This window comes from Salvelinus namaycush, chromosome 21 (assembly GCF_016432855.1).
Source record: "Salvelinus namaycush isolate Seneca chromosome 21, SaNama_1.0, whole genome shotgun sequence".
Taxonomy (NCBI): Eukaryota; Metazoa; Chordata; class Actinopteri; order Salmoniformes; family Salmonidae; genus Salvelinus; species Salvelinus namaycush.
In genome coordinates, this window is record NC_052327.1 from 52,006,547 (window position 1) to 52,033,433 (window position 26,887).

Below are 26,887 nucleotides of genomic sequence, written 5' to 3' on the forward strand. Positions count from 1 at the left end.
AACACCTAACAAAAACTTAACACAGGCCAGGCCCTGTTATTACCTCATATCCCATCGATAATGCCTTGCATTACGCCTGGGAAGAAAACACTTCCATTTGCTCAACTTGCCATTGGCTCAACTATTGGTTCAACTTACCCCATGGCCATTGTCTCTGCTTACCCCAAGGCAAACATTTTGACTAAATTAGCCCACACAGCTACAAGGATGCACTTTCATGCTAGGTTTAGGACCTAATATTGAAGCTTATAGAGACCCTAACTTATGTAGAGAACAATCTTAAAAGTATCTACTTTGGTTAAGATTACAAGCATCATGAAACCTCTAACACAATACATGAATTTGACTTGGTAACAAAATCTGTTTTTTGGACCTAACTTGCTGACTACTTTTTCCATGTAGTTTCCCACTGGGCACAGATGTCAGTTCAATGTCTAGTTTTGATTAACATTTTAAGTTGTCAACTAATGTGAATTCAATGTGAAATCAAGAAAAAATATCACCATATCATTGGATTTAGGTAAAAAGTTGGGTAAAAAAAAGACAAAATGCCCTTTCATTGATTACTTTATGCAAATCCAATCAGTTATCCACGTTCAATCAATCAATCAAGTTTATTTTATATAGCCCTTCGTACATCAGCTAATATCTCGAAGTGCTGTACAGAAACCCAGCCTAAAACCCCAAACAGCAAGCAATGCAGGTGTAGAAGCGTTGATTGAACGTCATCACATTTTTTGGGGGTTGAAATGATGTGGAAACAACGTTGAGTCAACCTGTTTTTGCCCGCTGGGTTCTTCCTTCACAGACTCCATGAAATTATGACTTCTTCCTAAATATTTGGACAAATCATAAATGTTGTTTATGGTTTCCTAGAAGCAAGGGTGTTGAGCAACTTACCCATTTGGCTCAACTTACCCCACTCTCCCCTACAGTGAAATGATAAACACATTGAGATGTTGACATCTCCCTCGATCTGGCCCGGTGTGACTGTGAGTGCTGCTTGTGTTTCTACTGAATGCTGGTTGATTAATTAGGTAGGGTTAACAGTGAGGCTCCAGACTGGTGGCCTGCTGGTGGCCTGCTCCCATGGAGGGCAGACTTGGGTTCAAATTCTATTTCAAATATTTCAAATACTTTGAGTGTTTGGCTTAGCCTGCCAGTAGTGCCAGATGGTGCCAGGGTTTGCCGTTTTGGGGCTATTCTATTGGACTGTTAAGCCAGGTGCACTCAATCTAGCCCAGCTCAATCAAGCCCAGCTCAATCAAGGCCATCTAAAGGATTTGAAATGGATTGTATTTGAACCCCAGTCTGCTGCTCCCAGAGGGCCGCTGGGCCAGGCTGGTGAGCTCAGAGTCCAGTCATCAAGGATGGAGAGGAGAGGATGGAGAGAGAGGGAAACGGACAGAGCCAGAGGGCAGGCTGATGCCATGGCTGCCACTGGCATATCACAGCACAGGAGTCTTTTGAGAAAGGTATTTTGCTCTTTGGCTTTTCCACACATCCGCCGGGGCCAGGCAGTTGGTTCGGTAACGATGTTCATTCAACCATGCGAGGCGACCGGTGGGCAGCGCAAAGAAACTGAGCAGAAGCTGGTCTGACTGCTTGCCCTGCCTGACTGAGGGTTCCTGGGCCAAGTTAAGCACAGAAATATTTATTTCCTGTAAATTCAAGAGCCTTCTAGGTTACCCTCTCTCTGTTCATCCTGAGGTACCGGCCAGCCACTCGGTTCAACCGTGTCAGTCAGCCACAGGACTGTAGGCTATGTATGGTCAACTGGGTTCGTGGCTTGGTAAAACCATGTAGCGGCAGGTAGCCAGGCAGTTAGAGAGGCGAGCCAGCAACTGGAACTGGAGGGTTTGCCAGTTTAAATCCCTGGTCCGACAGGAACAAATCTGTCAGGAAGTGAGCTGGCAGGGTTGCTGGTATCAATTCCTAGATGCCATTGCCTGCTGTTGTGTCCTTGAGCAAGACACCTACAACCCACCCTCACAACAGCTCCCCGTTGTCCCAGTGTGGCAGCCCCCCACACTGCCAAATAAAACAAACTGTATTTGTATGTGTGTCTTTCAAAGGGGTTGGGTTAAAAGCGGAAGTAACATTTTTGGTTGGACCTTGTGTGCAATTCACCAATAAAGTGATGTCAATCTTAATGTAGGTCGGCCATATTAATTTATGTTTGTTCAGTGAAGGTTTGAGACATGGTTAAACCATGTTTAGGTGAAGGGTTTAACTGTTTGTCTGAATTACCGTTGAGAATTTCAGTGATAAATTGCTTACACATCTGTTGTTCATTTTCAATAACATTTAGCATGCTCAGAATCTCCATTGAAATAACTTTATAGTCCAGGACTAGGAGTAATCTCTGTCCGGGAAACAGGCCCATAGAATTTAATCGAAGACTCTTTAGCTATGTCTATTATATCAGCTGTCGCCTATATAAGGAGACGTTCACTTAGCAGGGTGGTTTTTTGTTGGCCAGAGTAAAAGTTCCCTTAATTGTGCTGCAGGTATTGAGTTGCTGAGGGACGCTGGGAGGCTGAACGGCATAAGGTTGTCTCGGAGAGCCAGGTCTGTGCTGGGGGACACGAGATGGATTTATGTTTGGTCAGGGCTGCTGGGCTGGTGATTGTGTTTGGCGTACAGCACTGTAGCTCTCCTGGCACCGGCTATGCTTAGCTATGCACATAGGGCCCGTGATCTATTAAATTACAGCAAGGAGGATAAAAGATTTACAGGGTTGAAAGCTCCAACTCCTGTACTAATGTCTACTGGGATGTGAGCTGGGAGTCAGGGGTAACTTTAGGTCCTGTATTCAAAAAGTGTCTCAGAGTAGGAGTGCTGATCTAAGATCAGATCCCCTTTGTTCATGTAATCTTATTGATTATGATCCTTGATGGTAAAACTGATCCAATATCAGCACTCAGTGAGTCTTTTGTGAATATGGGCCTAGATATTGAATATGTATTGGGTAGTGTTGACCCTTGCATAGTATTTATTAGATATGATTCCATTACACTAGGAATAGACATTGGGTTCACACTTCAGTTTTCCTCTAAAAGGTGCTAATTTTAAAAACTCACAAAAGCTCTGACGAAGGCCGTGAGGTCGATACGTAAAGCTTATTAAAGAGCAGTGATACTATCAAGAGCAGTGATACTACCAAGAGCAGTGATACTACCAAGAGCAGTGATACTATCAAGAGCAGTGATACTATCAAGAGCAGTGATACTACCAAGAGCAGTGATACTACCAAGAGCAGTGATACTATCAAGAGCAGTGATACTACCAAGAGCAGTGATACTATCAAGAGCAGTGATACTACCAAGAGCAGTGATACTACCAAGAGCAGTGATACTATCAAGAGCAGTGATACTACCAAGAGCAGTGATACTATCAAGAGCAGTGATACTACCAAGAGCAGTGATACTATCAAGAGCAGTGATACTACCAAGAGCAGTGATACTATCAAGAGCAGTGATACTACCAAGAGCAGTGATACTACCAAGAGCAGTGATACTACCAAGAGCAGTGATACTATCAAGAGCAGTGATACTATCAAGAGCAGTGATACTACCAAGAGCAGTGATACTACCAAGAGCAGTGATACTATCAAGAGCAGTGATACTACCAAGAACAGTGATACTACCAAGAGCAGTGATACTACCAAGAGCAGTGATACTACCAAGAGCAGTGATACTATCAAGAGCAGTGATACTACCAAGAGCAGTGATACTATCAAGAGCAGTGATACTACCAAGAGCAGTGATACTACCAAGAGCAGTGATACTATCAAGAGCAGTGATACTACCAAGAACAGTGATACTACCAAGAGCAGTGATACTACCAAGAGCAGTGATACTACCAAGAGCAGTGATACTATCAAGAGCAGTGATACTACCAAGAGCAGTGATACTATCAAGAGCAGTGATACTACCAAGAGCAGTGATACTACCAAGAGCAGTGATACTATCAAGAGCAGTGATACTACCAAGAGCAGTGATACTATCAAGAGCAGTGATACTATCAAGAGCAGTGATACTACCAAGAGCAGTGATACTATCAAGAGCAGTGATACTACCAAGAGCAGTGATACTACCAAGAGCAGTGATACTATCAAGAGCAGTGATACTATCAAGAGCAGTGATACTACCAAGAGCAGTGATACTATCAAGAGCAGTGATACTATCAAGAGCAGTGATACTACCAAGAGCAGTGATACTACCAAGAGCAGTGATACTATCAAGAGCAGTGATACTACCAAGAGCAGTGATACTACCAAGAGCAGTGATACTATCAAGAGCAGTGATACTATCAAGAGCAGTGTGCGGGTTTCTTCTTTTTTCTAATTTTATTCAACTGTTACCATGCACCTGCAAAAAATATATCTCAGATGTGCCTTTTGAATTTGAATCCTCTAAATTACCTAACACGTCATGCCATACCCTGCCGGTGGCCTTGACAGGGATTTTAACAAATTAAATTAAATATTAATTTTGAGACTTGAAAGTTCACCTAACATTTGTCTGAACTGAAGCAACCCAGTGCAGTGCACACAGACATGAGCTGTGTTATCTGTATTCGACAGCCAAACAAAACTGGTATAAAACATTTTTTTAAACTATAATAACAATAATGCAAGTATATGGAGCACTTAGTTGGTATGGTGCCAATGAGTGGAGAGCCATATGAGCATCAACAGATGGGCCAAGAGAGAATCTCAGTTTCCCCTGCAGAGAGAAATGTCCACAACTAAGTGTGTGTCCTTTATGTACAGTTAGTTTGAATTGTCAACAGACGTAAATATACTGTGTGAGCAGCAGACTGAGTTGAACCACCACTGGATGGCTGGATGGCTGTTCTTAGGCCAGGACACACAAATCTCCTCTTCAGCTCCTGTGAAACGAAACACAGTCAGAGTGCCGGCGCACGCATCCTACCCTCCCTCCCTCCATCCCTCCCACCCTCCCTCCATCCTAGCTCCGTACCTCCCTCTGGAACAGGAAACGACAGGGTCTGATCTTAATTAGCTTGGCAGTTATGAATAACATCCTCAATGGATTAAGGGGATTGTTGTTGTTGTAGGTTTGTGTAGGGAGCAAGGAAAATGTCTCAACAACCAACCATTCTGATTCAGTTATTGTATAGTGATGGTACACACACATGCACACACACACCTTGAGTGTGTATCCAGTGCCACGGAACTGTTGGAACTGTTGGAACCCACCAAGGCATGATCAGGATCACACAAGGGGCCATATTCAATCAAACATCAAACCCAGTAAATGTGAGATTTGGGATACCAGAAAACAGGTTAGTAGATCACCTGTGGGTTACACACATAACGAACATAGTGTAAAGAATGTGTACTCCACTTGTAAACTCTATTCCTTGTGCAATGTACCCAGGTCCAAACCTAGCCTTTTGGGGGCCCTAAGCGATTTTTGTTTGGAGGGGCCCCACCTCACAGGTATAACATTACCGTGCCCCCACCCCTCTTGGCAGTGGATCCTTTTTTTCAGTGTTACATTTATTTCCTGCAACTCCGCACATTTTGCCATCGGGTGTAGAGAAAATGTTTCCGTTTTATAACTAATTTCATTCAATTCTACACATTTTGCCATGAGGTGTAGAGAAAATGTTTCAGTGTTATAACTAATTCCATGCAATTCTACACATTTTGCCATGAGGTGAAGAACTGCTGATGCACTACCAAATTTTGAAATTGCATCTTGTGTTTTCTACTTTTGTAACTCTCAACAATAAATTGAGACTCAGAGTGTGGTCGGCCACTGGGCCCTACGCGTAGTCTGCATATAGGCAGAGGCGGCACTGAATGTACCTGGCTGTCTCCATGCAAAATATCAAAGTGCTTTCATCAAGTTCAACCATTTACTGTAACGGCTTTCTTCCTGGGATGAAGGAGAGGACCAAAATGCAGCGCGGTTATTGTTCAACATGTTTAATAAGACGATAAACGGTGAACATTAACAAATAACAAAATAACAAACGTGAAAGCCGAGACAGTCCTATCTGGTGCAGAACACAAACACAGAGACAGGAAACAATCACCCACAAAATCCCAACACAAAACAAGCCTCCTAATATATGATTCTCAATCAGGGACAACGATTGACAGCTGCCTCTGATTGAGAACCATATTAGGCTGGACACAGAAACAGACAAACTAGACACACAACATAGAATTCCCACCCAGCTCACGTCCTGACCAACACTAAACAAGCAAAACACATAAGAACTCTGGTCAGGACGTTACAGTACCCCCCTCCTGAGGTGCGGACTCCGAACGCACCCCTAAAACTCAAGAGGAGGGTCTGGGTGGGCATCTGTCCGCGGTGGCGGCTCCGGCGCAGGACGAGGACACCACTCCACCATTGTCTTTGTCCCCCTCCTTAGCGTCCTTTGAGTGGCGACCCTCGCCCCCGACCTTGGTCTCGGAACCTTCACCAAGGCCCCCCCTAGATAGAGGAGATAGCTCAGGACAGAGAGGTAGCTCAGGACAGAGAGGTAGCTCAGGACAGAGAGGTAGCTCAAAACAGAGAGGTAGCTCAGGACAGAGGGGCAACTCAGGACAGAATGGTCGCTCCGGACGAATGGCAGCTCCGGACTGAATGGCAGCTCCGGACTGAAGGGCAGCTCATGACTGAAGGGCAGCTCATGACTGAAGGGCAGCTCATGACTGAAGGGCAGCTCATGACTGAAGGGCAGCTCATGACTGAAGGGCAGCTCATGACTGGAAGGCAGCTCATGACTGGAGGGCAGCTCATGACTGGAGGGCAGCTCATGACTGGAAGGCAGCTCATGACTGGAAGGCGGCTCTGGCAGCTCCTGACTGGCTGGCGGCTCTGGCAGCTCCTGACTGGCTGGCGGCTCTGGCAGCTCCTGACTGGCTGGCGGTTCTGGCAGCTCCTGACTGGTTGGCGGCTCTGGCAGCTCCTGACTGACGGACGGCTCTAGCGGCTCCTGACTGACGGACGGCTCTAACGGCTCGGGACAGACGGGCGGCTCTAATGGCTCGGGACAGACGGATGGCTCAGACGGCACTGGGCAGACGGATGGCTCAGACGGCACTGGGCAGACGGATGGCTCAGACGGCACTGGGCAGACGGATGGCTCAGACGGCACTGGGCAGACGGATGGCTCAGACGGCACTGGGCAGACGGATGGCTCAGACGGCACTGGGCAGACGGATGGCTCAGACGGCACTGGGCAGGCAGGCAGCTCAGACGGCGTTGAGCAGACGAGCAGTGCAGGCGACGTTGAGCAGACGGCCGACTCTGACCTGCTGAGGCGCACAGTAGGCCTGGTGCGTGGTACCAGAACTGGAGGTACTGGGTTGGAGACACGCACCATAGGGAGAGTGCGTGGAGGAGGAACAGAGTTCTGGAGACGCACTGGAAGCCTGGTGCGTGGTGTAGGCACTGGTGGTACTGGGCTGGGGCGGGAAGGTGGCGCCGGATATACCGGACCGTGAAGGAGTACACGAGCTCGTGAGCACCGAGCCTGCCCAACCTTACCTGGTTGAATGGTCACCGTAGCCCTGCCAGTGCGGCGAGGTGGAATAGCCCGCACTGGGCTATGCTGGCGAACCGGGGCCACCATTTGTAAGGCTGGTGCCATGTACACCGGCCCGAGGAGACGTACTGGAGGCCAGATATGTTGAGCCGGATTCATGGCACTTGGCTCAATGCTCACTCTAGCCCGGCTAGTGCAGGGAGGTGGAATAACCCGCACCGGGCTAAGCACACGTACAGGAGACTCCGTGCGCTCTTCCGCACAACACGGTGTCTGCCCATACTCTCGCTCTCCACGGTAAGCCCGGGAAGTTGGCGCAGGTCTCCTACCTGACTTCGCCACACTCCCCTTTAGCCCCCCCCCCCCCCCCCCCCCCCCCCCAAGACATTTTTGGGTGAGCCTCTCGGGCAACCAGCCGCTCTGCCTTGCTAGCGCCTCATAATGCCGCCTCTCCGCTTTTGATGCCTCCAGCTCCGCTTTGGGGCGGCGACACTCCTCTGGCTCTGCCCAGGGTCCTTCTCTGTCCAGAATCTCCTCCCATGTCCATTCCTCCTGGTACCACTGCTGCTGTCGCTGCTGCCCGTTTCCACGCTGCTTGGTCCGGGTTTGGTGGGTGATTCTGTAACGGCTTTCTTCCTGGGATGAAGTAGAGGACCAAAATGCAGCGCGGTTATTGTTCAACATGTTTAATAAGACGATAAACGGTGAACATTAACAAATAACAAAATAACAAACGTGAAAGCCGAGACAGTCCTATCTGGTGCAGAACACAAACACAGAGACAGGAAACAATCACCCACAAAATCCCAACACAAAACAAGCCTCCTAATATATGATTCTCAATCAGGGACAACGATTGACAGCTGCCTCTGATTGAGAACCATATTAGGCTGGACACAGAAACAGACAAACTAGACACACAACATAGAATTCCCACCCAGCTCACGTCCTGACCAACACTAAACAAGCAAAACACATAAGAACTCTGGTCAGGACGTTACATTTACATTTTACATCTTCTATCAATTTCACCAGTATTTATTTTGTTGTGTCAGTGGAATTGGATCAGACACATTCACTGGGTGGTAAAAGGTTGAGTTTTCTTATGCTCCTAACGCAGCGGCGGTTGGCTCGATTGGGATTCAGAAATGCTTAAAATCCAAGATAAACTGGACCAAGGACAGAGTCTTATGTTCAACATTTTTCCAAATGATCAAAAAATTCATTGGATCTTTGAGTTGGATTTCAGTCAAAGACCTCATCCGAGTCCCCACCCATCATGCTATTACATTCTTGAATATGGAGACTTTCTGAGTATATGAATCTTATCTGGGCTCATCTGAGACTATACAACTGTAATTATAAGGTTTATAATAATGTTATGCCTCTATGACACACTTAGTCACGATAATACTAGGATGATAATAACGTGTTGTAAGGGTGTCATAAAAGTCAAGTCTTATAATGCATTATACGTACAGGCTTTAAGTGAAATGTTACCAAACTCCACACAATAACTATATAGGTCACGGAGAGCCTAAACATCTCCCATATCTGGAGACAAACAAATTCACTGACAAAGCTAAAAGATGACAATCAAATACTTTGCATGCTCAGATGAAGGTCTTCATGACTGAAAGTTTGAACTGTATACTCATTGACTGTGCATTGATCTAAGTGCGCAGAGACTCGTCTACAATTTAATCAGGTGGGGAAATTTAAGAGAGGTTCAGTAAGTTCAGTAAGTATCTAAAAGTTAACACCATTGAAAAATCTTTATCTAGCCTCAAGAGGTTACAAACATTCATCCCAAAATATATATTATTAGCTATTCACAATCACTGTATGGTACTGTAGCCTAAGAGAGCAATGTCCTTATACAGTATTTCATTTTTACATGAACTCATTTTGAAAACGTGAACGTTGATAATTGCAGCCTCCACTTTGATCATTTTTCAGAGGGCACGACTGTTATGCTTAAGGAGGTACTTCCTGTGATTCTTGGCCCGCCGCGTATTTTCTGTGTAAATGACATACAAAGAAAACTTAAGAGGTGTTTCTCAAGGGCTCAACATTTTTTATGCTTACACCCCATTGGCAAGTCGGCTATGGAAAACCTGAACTATAAACTTCAAGCACTGTATTCTGTGTGGTTTGAGGCTGAAGGCTGAGGTGGGCTGTGGATCCATTGCTTGGTTTCTACGGTAGCAGCAGCATCCCAGAAAGGCCAGGGTTGTGTCCCAAATGGCTCTCTATTCCCGGTATAGTGCACCACATTTGACCAGGGCCCAATGGGCTCCAGTGCACTATAGGGAATAAGGTGCCATTTGGGATGCAGCCCAGGTCTAGGGGCAACACTCTGCCACCTCAAACCACTGTCACCATGGCATCATATGGCCTTCACCACCACAGAGTTTAAAGGCTTGGCAACTGGCATGCCCTGAAGACCAGAGCCAGACAGTGGTCAGAAATATTTTTCTATGACTGTGCTCTCTCTCTCTCTCTCTCTCTGTCTTTCTCTCTCTCAGCTGGTCAAATTAGTCATGGACATTTATTTCCTTGTGAGATAAGGAGGGACCTCTTATCTTACATTAATTTATAATTTATACTTCAGAACGATCTGACCAGCATGTACATAATGTTAAGAATATTCCTATGTACGCCTGTGTCAAACAATGTTTATAACGTTTAATGTAACACTGTTATAACAGCTTTCCTTTGTCTGTGAATTGTGAAGTGCTTAGGGGACTGCTCTCACAGAACACTGGTTTAAAGACTCAACCATATAGTGGATAACACTGCCATCTTCAGATGGGGATGCAGAGTTTCATCATCATCATCAGTGTTATAAAATTGTAAATTACCTCTCATGTCATTATAAAGGACTTTTGAACTATACCAAAAATCAATCTGGGCAGAAATTCAGACGACATACTATGTTGACTGCTGACTAGGCCTACTGATGTTGAAGCTCCTCTTTCTTTGTGGCAGGTGCATCTGTTATTTTCAAGACCGACCAATCACCATCTAGTTTATATTTCATTGCGGTCTACCGTCCAATAGCTCTCCTCTTTGTTGCCTTGGCTTGGTATTAACTGGTTTACGACTGCGGACAGACAGACGCAAATAGGCCGGGCTTTAATTAATAGGGCCTACAGTTCTTTAAATAGTTTTAAATCGGTATTTACTTGTTCAGTTTAAATATACAATTAAATTGCATCTGTATTTTTGCTAAATAATCGCAGCCTGAGACAAGCGATCGGAGGTGATATTATCTGAAGATAAAAAATAAGTAACTAAACCGGATAGCTAGTTCATGCTAGCTAAATTAAATCGCTGGGCGCCAGTCTTTTCATTTGCAGACATTGCTAGCTCTGCACGTTTCCTTGTTGTTGTTGTTAGCGACCGCGTTTGCTAACTGCTACATTTCAGCATTACTTGCTAGCTACAGTTTTTAGCTAGAAGAAAGCAACCAGGCATGGCGGAATTCCTCGAAGATCCGTCTGTTCTCACCAAGGATAAGCTCAAAAGTGAGCTCACGGGCAACAATGTCCCACTTCCCAGCTCCGAACAGAAGAAAGATGTTTACGTCCAGTTGTACCTGAAAAACTTGACCGTTCAGAACAAGAAATGTCCACCATCTGTAGACACGTTCTCCAGTGATGAAGAATTGCCTGCCCCTGTAGTCTCCAACAAGAGCCGATCTGGAAGAGTAAGTAATGAAATGTTTATGATATAAATGGTTATTACAGTGCTATGAGTGAATTGATATTCTAATCTTAGTCATAATGCATTAAATCACTAGATAACTGTGTTGTAAAATGAAGGTCGCTGTCCATGTGATGTTATTTACACACTTAAAAAGAACAAATGTGCTAAGAACAAATTCTTATTTTCAATGACGGCCTAGGAACAGTGGGTTAACTGCCTTGTTCAGGGACAGAACGACAGATTTTTTACCTTGTCAGCTCAGGGATTCAATCTTGCAACCTTTCGGTTTCTAGTCCAACGCTCTAACCACTAGGCTACCTGCCGCCCCAAGGTGGCAGATAACGTTAGATAGGCAAATATTTGGTCTCTATTAGATAATCTAATTAACCAGTATATGTATTGACACCCATAATCAATCCATAGAAAGCTACCAGGAAGACAGACAAGCCTCGCTCAGAAGAAGTGGAAGTCACAGACCTCACCGATGCAAGTTTGAAAGATGAGCTGTTGAAGCATGGAGTCAACGCTGGACCCATAGTTGGTGAGTCCTGCTTATATCTCTCACTTGTCTAAGGTGTTCTCCTCTCCTTTGTCTGCACTGATTGGAGAAGAGAAGTGAAAGCGAAATGGCAGAAGCCTACTGAGGAATCTGCTTTCACCTCGTCAGTTCTTTCAAACCTGTGCAGATGAAAAAAGGAGACGAGGAGAGGAAGCCACTTGAGACTATGGAGGTGTGTGCGCCAACAGACTCAGACAAACGGAGATATATTTTTAACCACAGTTCACTTCATCCCTAACTGGTTTCCTTTGCCTTTCCCTCAGGCTCCACCAGGAAGCTTTATGAGAAAAAGCTTCAGAAGCTACTGGATACACCTGCAGCTGAGACTACGCCCAGCCCACCTGAAACTGCCACAGTTAACGCTGCAGCCAAGGCAGATGGCAACCAGAACGGCAACACATACTCTGGCCAGTACAGTGACAAGGAGGAAGGTGAGAGCAATCATCTTACCACTGCACAAGAACATGCACAATTAATTAGGCAGCTCACCTATACAAATAAAGTTCATTCAGAGTTGGGATCAATTCCATTTCAATTCAGGAAGTAGGCCTAAACTGAAAAGCAATGAGGAAAATGTTAATTTCAGTCTACTTCCTGAATTGAAATGGAATGGATCTTTTTTACTTTATGATGTTTGACTGTCAGTTTAGATGCCTTGATTCTCACTGACTCATGTTGGCTTTGCCTGTGCCAGATGAGATAGGTACTGCTACGGAACCAGAGCCTGTTCCTGTTGTGGAGAAGCCTGTGAGGAGCGGAGGAAAGACTCCTGTCACTGTTAGGAACAGCAGCAGACGGAGCAGCAAGGTAAGTTTTCAAGTTCAACTTTATTTTCCATATAGAATAAATAATAAATAAATAATTATTAAAACATCTTAAAACATACAATGGAAATCAGAGCTCTCACATTAAAACCGCTTTCGTCTTCAACAGCAAGAAAGTTCAGCACAAATATGTACAAATAACATTATCTTGCCCCCATAAACTCCAGCCTCTCAATCATCTGTTGCTATTGTCAATGTTCACAGCTACAGGTGGTGGAGGTGAGCCTAGCAACTGGCGACCAGACCCCTAAGAAGACGAGGGAGAATGTTGAAGAGATTCTCGCTGAGATCCTTTCACCCACAGGCATCAGGTAAGTCTGTTGACATTTCACTTCATCAGCAAAGTAGCCTTGAAGAATGGTTGTTTTTCCCAGAAAGATTAAATCGAATTTTGGAAAAGTACTTATCTTTCCAGTAGGCCTGGCACAATTACTGTATAACCATGTAATCAACCGTTATGAATGAAGACTGTCATGAAAAAAAAATAACTGTCATAACCGCAACAACAACAAAAATGAACTAACAAACACTGACTGAAGACGGGATGGCTAGGTATTCGTGTGGTTGAGTCTAGAGGTCGACCGATTAATCGGAATGGCCGATTAATTAGGGCCGATTTCAAGTTTTCATAACAATCGTAAATCAGTAATTTTTTTTTTTTTTTTTACACCTTTATTTAACTAGGCAAGCCAGTTAAGAACACATTCTTATTTTCAATGACGGCCTAGGAACGGTGGGTTAACTGCCTTGTTAAGGGGCAGAACGACAGATTTTTACCTTGTTAGCTCAGGGATTCAATCTTGCAACCTTAGGGTTAACTAGTCCAACGCTCTAACCACCTGCCTCACGAGGAGCCCGCCTGTTATGGGAATGCAGTAAGAAGCCAAGGTAAGTTGCTAGCTAGCATTAAACTTATCTTATAAAAAACAATCAATCAATCATAATCACTAGTTATAACTACACATGGTTGATGATATTACTAGTTTATCTAGCGTGTCCTGCGTTGCATATAATCGATGCAGTGCGCAATCGCGAAAAAGGACTGTTGTTGCTCCAACGTGTACCTAACCATAAACATCAATGCCTTTCTTAAAATCAATACACAGAAGTATATATTTTTAAACCTGCATATTTATCTAAAAGAAATCCAGGTTAGCAGGCAATATTAATCAGGTGAAATTGTGTTTCTTCTCTTGCGTTCATTGCACGCAGAGTCAGGGTATATGCAACAGTTTGGGCCGCCTGGCTCATTGCGAACTAATTTGCCAGAATTTTACGTAATTATGACATAACATTGAAGGTTGTGCAATGTAACAGGAATATTTAGACTGATGGAGGCCACCCGTTAGATAAAATACGGAACGGTTCCGTATTTCACTGAAAGAATACATGTTTTGTTTTCGAGATGATAGTTTCCGGATTCGACCATATTAATGACCTAAGGGTCGTATTTCTTTGTGTTATTATGTTATAATTAAGTCTATGATTTGATAGAGCAATCTGACTGAGCGATGGTGGGCACCAGCAGGCTCGTAAGCATTCATTCAAACTGCACTTTCGTGCGTTTTGCCAGCAGCTCTGCTGTTTATGAATTCAAGCTTATCAACTCCCGAGATTAGGCTGGTGTAACCGATGTGAAATGGCTAGCTAGTTAGCGGGGTGCGCGCTAATAGCGTTTCAAACGTCACTCGTTCTGAGACTTGGAGTAGTTGTTCCCCTTGCTCTGCATGGGTAACGCTGCTTCGAGGGTGGCTGTTGTCGATGTGTTCCTGGTTCGAGCCCAGGTAGCGGCGAGGAGAGGGATGGAAGCTATACTGTTACACTGGCAATACTAAAGTGCCTATAAGAACATCCAATAGTCAAAGATATATGAAATACAAATCGTATAGAGAGAAATAGTCCTATAGTTCCTATAATAACTACAACCTAAAACTTCTTACCTGGGAATATTGAAGACTCATGTTAAAAGGAACCACCAGCTTTCATATGTTCTCATGTTCTGAACAAGGAACTTAAACGTTAGCTTTCTTACATGGCACATATTGCACTTTTACTTTCTTCTCCAACACTTTGTTTTTGCATTATTTAAACCAAATTGAACATGTTTCATTATTTATTTGAGGCTAAATTGATTTTATTGATGTATTATATTAAGTTAAAATAAGTGTTCATTCAGCATTGTTGTAATTGTCATTATTACAAATACATTTTAAAAAATCGGCCGATTAATCCGTATCAGCTTTTTTTGATCCTCCAATAATCGGTATCGGTATCGGCGCTGAAAAATCATAATAATCGGTCGACCTCTAGTTGAGTCCGTTTCTAAGGTAACATGGACTCTTAACAACGTGATGAAACTTTGTTTCTCTTTTCTGAAACAAACCAGGTGTTGTAGCAAACAAGCACACATAGAAATCTGCAAGCAAATTGCAGCAGCACACAGAAATGTAATCTATGGTAGCTCATGCAGTCAGGAGTGGAGGAGAAGAAAAAATGTGTGTAACAATAATATTTAACATTTCTTGCTATTCGAATGGTTAATGCGGAGACTTGCGGTCATTTGGCTGGCCAATTACCGTCATCCAAAATTCCATGACCTTCACAGCTCATTTCAGTGATATTTAAAGCAGTAGATTTAAATTACTTTAGTCACTCACCTCGTCCTCTAATCCCTCTCTCCCCAGCGCCAGCTGCAGGCGACCTATTCGCGGCGCGGCGGGCCGACCGGTGAAACCCAGCAACTACTGGCTGAACGAGACTCTCCTGGAGCGCTCCATCTATACAGAGTCTTATTCTGAATGCAGCTCCTTGGGCTCCAACGTGCCGGCCAGGCCCGGCTTCCTCTCTGTCCTACTAAAGCTCATGGTACTCGTCACTGTAGCTGGGTCCATCTACTTCGCCATTCAGCACCTCGATGCAGATCAGGTTCAGGCCTTCAAGGGAATGCTAACCAATGCCAAGGGTCACCTGAACAGCGCTAAGGGTCATCTGTGTAGCACGGTTGATAAGATGGTGGATGCCGTGTTCGATAATGTGATTGTGCCGCTGGGTATCGGGGGAGGCAGCAGCCAAGGTGCAGAAGCAGAGAGTGGCGGCAGGTAAGCAGTGCACCCTCTCCACCCTGCTCTCTTTTTTTATTGTATTTTTTTAACCTTTATTTTACCAGGTTGTCCAATTGAGGTCAGAACCCCGGTTATTCAACAGACCACCTGGCCACTGCTCTGCCATCCACACCTCACTAGCTCACCACACCCCCTCCATCGTCATCCTCTGGTCACCACATTGGAGGACTGACTGACTTTTAATCTGGGCTGGTAGACTATCACCCTGTCCCCTCCTTGTTCGCTTTTCCTCACCCCACGTGAGGAGAGGAGGAGGGGTATTCAACCCAACCAGGAGAGCAGGAGGGGTATTCAACCCAACCAACTCCAGCTTCCTGGAAAACCAACACTGTCTTGCCAAGACAGTCTGAAGAGACTTTGTTTTTATTATTAAGTTGTTTTTAATTGTAGTGTGAAGTCTATGTTGTGTATTCTTTGTGTGTGTATTTTTTAGAAAGGACAGACAAGTCGTATGCATGGTTGTAGTTTTTGAAGGACATGTTTGTAGTTTTTGGAGTGTCTGTGGTGCCAGGTGTTTTTCTGATGGTGAAGTGCATGCACAGTGATAGCACTTAGTGCCAGTGTAGGTGTCCATTACATTTCAATTCCAGTCAATTCAGAAAGTAAACAATTCCAAACGTTCCTCATTAAAAAGCATGGAAGAGAATTGGAATTCCAGTGTACTTCCTGAATCGACTGGAATTTACATGGAATTTACCTCAACCCTGCTTAGTGCCCTCCCACTAATTCAAGCACAAAGAAATGCTATTAATTACGGAAACATTTACAAGTATTTCTGTATTGGTTTTTGAATATACACTAGTAGTAATAATAAAGCTAGGTAGAATAATGGTGCTCAGGTCTATTCTAATCTGCTCTAAATTAATCTGATCAGTGCTGGGAGGAGTGACAGTGTCCAATAGTGTATCTTCAGGTCTCGTCACTGTATGAGGAAAAACCCTTATTTTCAAGCTATAAAGGTTATAAAACTGATTTTCTTTGGTTAAATTGCTCGTTTTTGGTATATGCTGCAGTAACTAAGTAAGTGGTCTGACCTTTGAATGGTTCATGATGGCACCTGACTTGACGGGCAGTGACCCAAATCCCAGTATAGCTTTGTGAGTTTGTGTGAGTTTACGTACATGTTTCATTTAGTAGTGATTTGTTGTGCTAAAGATTCCAGATCTTCCAGTCCCATCTCCCGGGTCATGTTCAGTAGGGCACCGTAGCAAAATGGGTATAATCCTCCCTGTTTTAATGTGTGTCCCTTTTAATGTCCCTGTTTGTTGCCTAAGGAACATGACCCAAGACTGGCTGTCTTTTTTAGTGCACCCACACTGCCCTTCTAAGCGGTTCTGCACACTACTGATCTGGGAAGAATAACGTTTTTGCAATAGGTAGTTGAGCAAATATACGAGTTAACAATGTATTCCATTTTGTTACTTGGATTATAAATTGAAATTTACTCTGCCTCATGTACACTTCATTGTCATAGAAGAGGTAACACTAAAGGGGACAGTAAAACAATTGACTGAGGAGAGACAAATGGTAATATTGATAGTAACTTAACTTATGTTGACCATTCATAGAATTTTGATGTCAAGATGTTGAAATTTTTGTCCAGTGTTGAAAATAAGTATTTTTTATTTCTGTAATTTTCTAATGTGAATTGTTAATGTTGGTCTTTTGTCTAGGTGAAAGTGATTTATTTTTATTTTTTTTAAATGCTATCCTAAAACTGAACCTCTGTTGACTTGTGGTTACACAGTGAATATATTAAAGATTCAATGTTTTTGACTTTAATCAGGCAGCTAGCTTCCCAACGATGGACAGATATGATAGGGATTGTGGGGGTAAGGATTTTGAATCTGTTTTTATTTAAAATACTATCAAGAAATAAATGTGGTAATTCAATTGTCTCCCCGTGGTTTTCTTTATTGAGATGGAGTGTGTACTCTGTTCGATGGACAGCTACTGTATTGATATCTGTAAGTGACGATTATGAGAACCCTTGTCTTGCCTGAGACTTGAAGATTTGTGTTGGCTCACTGAGGTAATGCCTAGGATTTAGTTCAGTGGGTTAACAGTCTTGTGGTAGGCGCTGTGCAGACGCCCACAGTCGAACCCAGTTGGTCACATGCATAAAAACACCTCAGAAGGATGCTCTTGTTTGAGAATATTTCAACAAAAACTGAAAACATTCATGCATGGTAAGATGAGCGTCCAACTCAAAGGTGAAAGAAGAGTGTTGAGTGGCATCCTTCAACTTGAATCAAATCAAATTTTATTGGTCACATACACATGGTTAGCAGATGTTATTGTGAGTGTAACGAAATGCTTGTGCTTCTAGTTCCGACAGTGCAGCAATATCTAACAAGTAATATCTAATAATTCCACAACAAATACCTAATTTACACAAATCTAAGGAATGGAATAAGAATATATAAATATATGGATGAGCAATGTCAGAGCGGCAGCATAGGCTAAGGTGCAATAGATAGTATAGAATACAGTATATACATATGAGATATGTAAACATTATTAAAGTGGCATTATTAAAAGTGGCCGATGATTCAAGTCTGTCTGTAGGCAGTAACCTTTCTGTGCTAGTGATGTTTTCTTTTTAACAGTGATGGCCTTGAATAGAAGCTGTTTTTCAGTCTCTCGGTCCCAGCTTTGATGCACCTGTACTGTACTGACCTCGCCTTCTAGATGGTAGCGGGGTGAACAGGCAGTGGCTCGGGTGGTTGTTGTCCTTGATTATCTTTTTGGCCTTCCTGTGACATTGGGTGCTGTAGGTGTCCTGGAGGGCGGGTAATTTGCCCCCAGTGATGCGTTGTGCAGACCGCACTACCCTCTGGAGAGCCCTGCGGTTGTGGGCAGTGCAGTTGCCGTACCAGGCAGTGATACAGCCCGACAGGATGCTCTCAATTGTGAATCTGTAAAAGTTTGTGAGGGTTTAGGTGACAAGCCACATTTCTTCAGCCTCCTGAGTTGCTGTTGCCCCTTCTTCACTACACTGTTTGAATGTGTGCCTGTCACAAAGGAAAGGGACAAATCAATGAATGAACAACACAAAAAATGACACAAATTGCCACCTGGGGCAGTCAGAAACTTCATATTGTATGCAGAAAAGCCTGGTATAGGTAGGAGGCCACAGAGCGCATCCCAAAGACACCAAAAGTGCGGAACTGACGTATCCTCTAACCTCAGGTGACGTAGTCTCTTGCACAGTTAGGACGGACACTTGCCAGACACATCGGTCTCTACGATTCGCCGGTGGTGAAGGACGGCGGCGCCATTTTGCGACTGAACGCGTGGAAGTAAAGAACATATAAAGATAACTTTTTGTGAATTTATACTTTACGTAGTAACACATTTGTTGATGTGGGATACATTTCTCAATACAAGAATATTGGTTGCTCCAGCAAGGATAATCTAAAAAATGTTCGCCGGCTAGCTAACGTTAGCTAGCCTAGCAACTAGCTAACACTCAGGCTAGCCAGCAGGCTTTTGTGTACTAACGACGTTAGCTAGATAGCTCTCTTGCTTTAAAGTAACAAGTACATGTTGAAACAACTTACATGACATGTAATTTCAGGCCAAGTTGGCCAACTATCTAACTAAATACATTTGTTTCATCCATTGTTTTTGGTAAAGCTAGCTAACCACGTTGTCTTTATCTGTTCCCCACAGCCACCCTTAAGGAACAATGTACCCCAACGCGTTAACACAGTTGGCGCGATCGAACCCGTTCAGCGCTCCCCTTTTCACTTTACAGAAAGTCGAGGAGCCATCACAAAGTCTTGTTGCCGATCATGGACCAAGAAAACGCACATTGGCTGCCGCTGCAGTGGCCGGTAAGAAGAGTGGTGTATGTTACTTAATATTAGCCAACTAACGCTAGCTAGCTTGCTAGCAAAGTCCTCAAAGAATTAGCTAGCTAAAATAGGTTTGATAGATAATTTTACCACTTATGTTTTTACTAGTCCATAGCGTTATGGATTTATGAACGAAAGCCAATTGAACCGTCTCTTATCTCTCTTTACTTATCAGTGAGTACATCAATGACTATGTTTGAACTACACCAATAAAGTTTAAATCGTCTGGGCCCAGTTTTTCTAAAATTATCTCCGGATTTCGGCTATAGGATTAAATGCGCATACATAGAATGAATAGAACAGACTAATCATTGACATGAATATGAACTAACGTTCTATTTCTATTCGTGTAATACTATCCAATAGCCGAAGTACAGATAACTTTTGAAAAACTGATCGCTGAATATTAGGCATCAGACATTTTTTAAATTTGCGTTTGGCTTCTGTACAGTCCCTTTGCACTTCCTTTTAGGCAAGGCCTTGCAGTCATGCATGGAGGACACTGTGAAGGGCAAAGTTTTGCAATAAGTAGGTCAGAAGCTATGACAACTTATTAGTAGAAGTTTGCAGAAAAATCGAGCTAGCTTGAGAATTGTTAAATAGGAATGCAGCTAATACCAAGGCCCAATCCCCTTTTTATGACGACTAAAGCTACAAGGCAAATCATATTGATAGACCTAAATTGTCTCGTGTTGTCTATAGCCCTGGCACAGGTAGCTAGCTAATTACAAAGTAAACACTAACAGCCTAGGACTGATTTTGTTGCAAATAAGTGGAATAATACATGGGGGCCTAATGTCATGGTTGAGTTGAAAGAATACTGTCATGAAGACGTGTGTGTGTGTGTGTATAGGGGCTTGCACATGGTGTGTCTGGATCTCCTTGCCACGTGAGTTTGGAAGTCTACCAATTTACTAAAGGTCTCATGCCCTTGTCCTGGGCTGTGCAACTAAAGGTCTCATTATGGCCTTGTCCTGGGCTGTGCTACTAAAGGTCTCATTATGGCCTTGTCCTAGGCTGTGCTACTTGCTTTGACAGTTTCTTCCATTAAGTCATATCAGTTAGTGATTTAATGGGAACCGTTGGGCTTCGTTATACTTGAGCCCCTATCAAATAGATTAGACGGATAGGCTACCGTTTACAACCCTCTGTTTACGTACTATGTAAGATACGGTGCCCTTTAACTACATGTACCCATATATAAATGGAATAATCCGCCGTAACGCCGTCATGAAGGTGATCTTTTTTGCCACCGTTGCTAGACTGTCGAGCTCAGGTATCGGCTTGAATAGAATGTGAGGCGCCAGTTAAAGACTCAGTACTAGAAAAAATATATGGTCTTCACTCTCGGAGTTGAACTGAACATTTGTATTCAGGTCTGCACCAACTACCCAACTAAAGAGTAGGCCTAATACTGCAGTGTACATTAAAAAAAAAATGTTTCTCCCCCCTCTTACATCTGTGAAAGAACCCCAATTCACTGTCTTTTCCTCAGAGGGAGACAGTTGTGAGTTTGGCTCATCGCATTATTTCATCATGTGTGGCATCGGTGGAATCCTGAGCTGTGGTACCACACACACAGCACTGGTGCCCCTTGACCTGGTCAAGTGCAGGTTGCAGGTCTGTGGCCCCCGACCACGGGTTGCATGAACCGTATATTGTGTTGTGGATTCCACTAAGACATTGACTTCCCAGTTAACAGTATTTTTCTGAAACAAGACTACATCCCAAATAGCTTTTATTTTCAGGAATGGTGTGTTTCCACTAATATGCAGTGGGGGGGGGGGAGAAGCAGCCAGTTATCATTTTATTTGCATGCTTGAACTAGAGATGTATTGAGGCCCTGGGAGCTAAAATGAGAGTAAAGTAAGTCACGTGAACTGGGAAGCTTTAACAGAATGCGAAGCTGGCATTCTTTAACTTTATGGTATGACCCCTAAATGGTCCTGGCAGGCCCTTGCCCTTTCTCTGTGCCGCTAACAGCAATTTGATACTGTACCCACATTCGTTCAACATCAGCGACCTTTAGCCTAGCAAAAACTGCAGTCAAATTCCTAGCCAGGACAGGACATCCTCCTTGTTAAAAACTGGACTGCCCTGCCTTGGAGTTGGGCCTATAATACTTGCAGAACAAGTTTTCAAAATGACGACTGGTGTCCTTGGCCAGTATTCACGAAGCGTAGGAGTGCTGATCTGGGATACGTTTTGACCTTTCGATCATAATGAATAAGATTACATTGATAAGAGGGGACCTGATCCTAGATCAGCACTCCAACTCTTGACACTCAATGAATAATGACCCTGGTATGGGAATAGAGGAATCACCCAAACACACCTTGCTTTTATTATTGAAGATTTGTTTTGTGGTATTACTTAACAATAAAAACATGAATGACTGTCAGTGTCGGGGAGAGAATATTCTCCACTGTGCTAGAGGGCATAATCAAGAGAAAGGCCTAGAGAGCGTATTATGATAATCCATTGCTAACGTTGTGGTGTGAGACACTCGGCATGGCTTCGAAGTGATGTTGACTAACAGCATGGTGTGTGTTGTCTGTCTCTATTCTGGATTGTGTTCGGTCTGCTCTAGATTCTGACGTTAGCTGTGAGTTTGGCTCTAAGAAATACTATGCCTTGTGCGGCTTCGGCGGCATCCTCAGCTGCGGGATCACACACACGGCGCTCGTTCCCCTTGACCTGGTCAAGTGCCGTCTGCAGGTCTGTATATCCGCTTGTCATGTGGGGTTCCGTCCCAAATGGTGCCCTATTCCCTATATAGTGCACAACTTTTGGCCAGGGTCCCATAGGGTTTGTGTCAAAGTAGTGCACAATGTAGATAATAGGTTACCATTTGGGACGCACTTCTAGTCTGTGATCAATGTGCTCTGCTGCGCTGGAAGAATGGATACATTGCAGCGTTGAAGGTCAATTCCATTTCAATCCAGGAAGTAAATTGAAATTCCTCTTATTTTTTATGATTTGAAATGGCATTGACCCCAACTTTAATAAATGTATAATAAATACATTGAGTGTGTTTTGGCCCTGTAGTATTGAGTGCATTTCTGTAGTATTGAGTGCATTTCTGTAGTATTGAGTGCATTTCTGTAGTATTGAGTGCATTTCTGTAGTATTGAGTGCATTTCTGTAGTATTGAGTGCATTTCTGTAGTATTGAGTGCATTTCTGTAGTATTGAGTGCATTTCTGTAGTATTGAGTGCATTGCCCTTACAGGAACCCTGCAGCACTATTTCCCCACTTTAATTTTTTTTTTTATCAGTTCAGTTTCTAATGTAGGTTCTGTCTCCAGGTGGACCCAGACAAGTACAAGAGCATCTTCAAGGGTTTCTCCATCACCATTAAAGAGGATGGCATGAGAGGGCTGGCTAAGGGCTGGGCACCCACCTTCATCGGTTACTCCATGCAGGGTCTCTGCAAGTTTGGCTTCTATGAGGTGTTCAAGGTCACCTACAGCGACATGATCGGAGAGGTCAGTACTGTAGTAGTGCTCATCAGTGAGACTAAGTCCACGTCCCAAATGGCACTCTTTGAACAAAAGTAGTGCTCTATACAGGGAGTAGGGGGACTTAGCCAATATGTTGATTCCTGTGTCCTTGACCCCTCAACTGTATTGGACCTTCTTCGCAAGGAGAGCGAATGCAAGGAATCAAGTAAAGTTGAATTGCGAAAGACCCAAAGAATAAGGTCGTCCTCCTCCCATTTTTATAATAATCCATCGGCTCTCTCTCAATTAATCTTTCCTTGATTCTTTGCATCCTCTCGCCTGCTTTTCAAAACGCATTGAATTATGTCTTGAAGTAAGGAATCTTGGCGCTTCTGTTCCAATGCAGGTGAGATGTGAGTCGTGGAAAGACTTAATTGAGATTGTGATTTTGCTCTTCACCTCCTACCCTGCCTGTCTGGTAAATGCAGGAAAACACCTACCTGTGGAGGACCTCTCTCTACCTGGCTGCGTCTGCCAGTGCAGAGTTCTTCGCTGACATCGCCCTGGCCCCAATGGAGGCGTGTAAAGTGCGTATTCAGACCCAGCCCGGCTACGCTAACACCCTCAGACAGTGTGCCCCTAAGATGTTCGCAGAGGAGGGACTATGGGCGTGAGTATCCCTACTGAATCAGCCGGTCACATTTTGCTACCTCCGTCTTAGCCCTATCCCTTTTGATGTTTTGTTATTCTGAAGGGTCTGGGTTGGTATGGTCAGTGAAGTGCTGGTGCTCTCAGATCTGCATCCATCGAAAGGGCTAGGGCCGAGGGTCAGGGAACACATTGGGACCAGCTGAATTAATATGGCCTTGTTTTGTAATGACTAGAATAAACTTGGCCCAGAATAAACTCCTCAATGACAAGGATGTTTCAAAGTCCAACACGCTCCTTAGATCCACCTCTGGGGGGCGCTCCTGGTCTGTTGAGTCTGCTTTCTCTCTCTCTGAGTGTTGACTGCAGCTCCAGCCCAGACGCTCCCAGCAGCTTTCTGGCTGTACAGTTGGAGGTGCTTGAGTCATTGGCGTGTGAGAACAGTCTACCTGCTCCTCAGCCCACTCCCTGCACTGGCACCCTCGCTGGAAAATGACCAGTGTAGACAGGCTGGGGAGCGGACAACTTTTCTATGTCCCTACATAACTTTTTCTTTACACAGGTCATAGACTATTTGGTTCCTGTTTCCTATACCCAGTTTAAGCCTACTCCTGGTCTTAAATACATGCTCATGGAATAATCTATTAAAACAGTTGTTTAGTCCAGAATTAGATTAAAGGTCCAACGTAGCCGTTTTTATCTCAATATTTAAACAACCTTACGTGTGATTGCTTTCATTTAAAATGGTCAAAAATAAAATAGCTTTTTTAGCAAAGAGACATTTCTCAAGCAATAATTTAGCTAGGACTATCTGGGAGTGGTCTGAGTTGAGAGGAGAAAACTAGCTGTTATTGGCAGAGTTTGGAACTTTCTTATTGGTTTATTAACTAATTTACCGACTGGTGATGTCACCAGGCTGGTCAAAACCCCATCCCACCAAAACAGGCTGAAATTTCAGGTGGTCTTTTCAAACAGCTCTTACACTAAAATGTCATTATTTTCACACTTATTTCAACCTCAGTGTGGAAATGTATATAAAACAAGAGGACAGTCACGTTTTTGACTGCACTGGGCCTTTTAATCCTGGCGAGGTAAAGGTCAATAACATGGAACAAGTCACTCACGCTCTGCCCCTTTGCTGCTGCTCTATAGTTTCTACAAGGGTTTAGTCCCTCTGTGGATGAGGCAGATCCCCTATACCATGATGAAGTTTGCCTGCTTTGAGAGGACCGTGGAGCTGCTGTACAAAAATGTGGTGCCTAAACCCCGTGCTGAGTGCTCCAAGGGTGAACAGCTGGTCGTCACCTTCGTGGCCGGATACATTGGTGAGTCCACAGTTCTAAAGAGAAGCGTATTGAAGTTGGTAGATGTTTGTTTTGGTTAGACTTCCAACCACAAATGGGTATACTGGGTATTAAATCATTTAAAGATGAGTTTTACAACTTATTTCCGTTGGTATGAGATGTAGCCTGTAACTACTCCTCCTAAGCCATAACTCATCCAAAATGGGGGGGTTTTCTTAATCGATTTAAGAATTTCAACTTATCTGATATTTTCTATGTTGTCCTGATCACATCTCTGATGGTTGTTCTGTCCCCTGCAGCTGGTGTGTTCTGTGCCATCGTCTCCCACCCTGCTGACTCCGTGGTGTCTGTGCTGAACAAGGAGAGTGGCAGCACCGCCATCGGAGTGCTCAAGAAGCTCGGGCCCAAGGGTGAGGAGTAGCACTGCATTCCTCTGTCAGAACCCTCCCTACCCCCATATCCTTTTCACTCTACTGAGACATACCAAATTGTAATGTGTTGACGCTGGTATTTCCCTTTCACCTTGTTCTGTCCAGTAACTTCTATTAACTGTGGCAGATGTGTAACCAGGCCAGCTCAGTACCGCTTGGTTTGGCTCGGTAGTGTGACTCAGCCAGTAGGATCTTTCAGATGGAAATATATTGTGTAGTAAAGAGGTTTCCAACACGCTCCTTAGATCCACCTCTGGGGGGCGCTCCTGGTCTGAGTCTGCTTTCTCTCTCTGAGTGTTGACTGCAGCTCCAGGCCAGATGCTCCCAGCAGCTTTCTGGCTGTACAGTTGGAGGTGCTTGAGTCATTGGCGTGTGAGAACAGTCTACCTGCTCCTCAGCCCACTCCCTGCACTGGCACCCTCGCTGGAAAATGACCAGTGCAGACAGGCTGGGGAGCGGACATAATTCAATATCGCTTACATCATCTGAGTACCACCATCAGACATTTTGATTGGTTGATATTTTTGATGTATATGCTGTAACATAAAGTATTACATTTTGACTTGAGTGTAAACTGTTGTGTTGCTTTCTTCCTTTCTATCTCCTCAGGTGTGTGGAAGGGTCTGGTGGCCCGTATCATCATGATCGGTACCCTGACCGCCCTGCAGTGGTTCATCTACGACTCTGTCAAGGTCTACTTCCGCCTGCCCCGTCCCCCTCCCCCAGAGATGCCCGAGTCCCTCAAGAAGAAGCTGGGGATCACAGAGTAAAGAAACAAAAAGGGCGGCCTTATCAACAAATATCTATTCAAAATGGCGGCCTTATCAACAGCAATATAAGATGGCGGCCTTCAAACAACACATCCTTAAGTTAACATCCACACTGCACACCGCTATCTGCCTGGTATAGTCATAGCTGTCCTGTTCTGTCTGTAGACCACCTACCCTGGTCTGAGCTACTTCAGCATATTACATTCAGAGCGACATATGCTATGTAGAACGGACATGCCGCTACGACGTGTAGAATAAAGAATCATGTTGACTCTATTAGTAGCGTTTCTATATGCGACGTTCCAAAACTTTTTCGTACTGAACATGGCCCTGGTCAGCATGAGTTGGGGTCCATTTCAATTAGATTCCAGAAGTAAACTGAAATTTCACTTCTAAATTATAATTTCTTAATTGGAATTTCAGTTTTTGGATTTGTTTGAAATGGAACTGAACCCAACCCTACTGGTCAAGAGGGAGGAGGGTTCGCTCCTGTGGGGGAATAGAGAGAAGACAATAGCACATGCCATCAGGTTAACACCCGACCGCAGTTGGTTAATGTTCTAATAAATAAATGAAAATGTGGAAACATTTTATGTCCTTGTTCTTCAACGGTGTGTGTGACTGATGTTGGATTGTAGTTCAGGGGATGTTTTATGCCCCTTTTTAAACAGATCATTGCT

General features: G+C 44.0%; 2 protein-coding genes and 2 non-coding genes across 4 annotated transcripts; all 4 read left to right on the plus strand.

Moving 5' to 3' along the window:
* Positions 1–10,653: 10,653 nt before the first annotated feature.
* LOC120066472 (lamina-associated polypeptide 2-like) lies at positions 10,654–17,650 on the plus strand. Its single transcript, XM_039017869.1, has 7 exons — positions 10,654–11,248; positions 11,671–11,788; positions 12,070–12,237; positions 12,501–12,613; positions 12,835–12,941; positions 15,315–15,728; positions 15,797–17,650. Exons 1-7 carry the CDS (start codon positions 11,015–11,017, stop codon positions 15,807–15,809), a joined length of 1,167 nt encoding a protein of 388 aa, XP_038873797.1. The 5' UTR covers positions 10,654–11,014; the 3' UTR covers positions 15,810–17,650.
* Positions 17,651–18,921: 1,271 nt separating this feature from the next.
* On the plus strand, positions 18,922–26,795 carry LOC120066474 (phosphate carrier protein, mitochondrial-like). The gene is made up of 8 exons (XM_039017872.1): positions 18,922–19,054; positions 19,428–19,591; positions 22,203–22,330; positions 22,920–23,099; positions 23,543–23,724; positions 24,855–25,027; positions 25,306–25,416; positions 26,047–26,795. Exons 2-8 carry the CDS (start codon positions 19,444–19,446, stop codon positions 26,205–26,207), a joined length of 1,083 nt encoding a protein of 360 aa, XP_038873800.1. The 5' UTR covers positions 18,922–19,054; positions 19,428–19,443; the 3' UTR covers positions 26,208–26,795.
* LOC120066881 lies at positions 23,991–24,228 on the plus strand. Its single transcript, XR_005478860.1, has one exon. It is a non-coding gene; the product is annotated as a small nucleolar RNA SNORA53 (small nucleolar RNA).
* Positions 25,669–25,901, plus strand: LOC120066880. The gene has a single exon (XR_005478859.1). It is a non-coding gene; the product is annotated as a small nucleolar RNA SNORA53 (small nucleolar RNA).
* Positions 26,796–26,887: the final 92 nt, after the last annotated feature.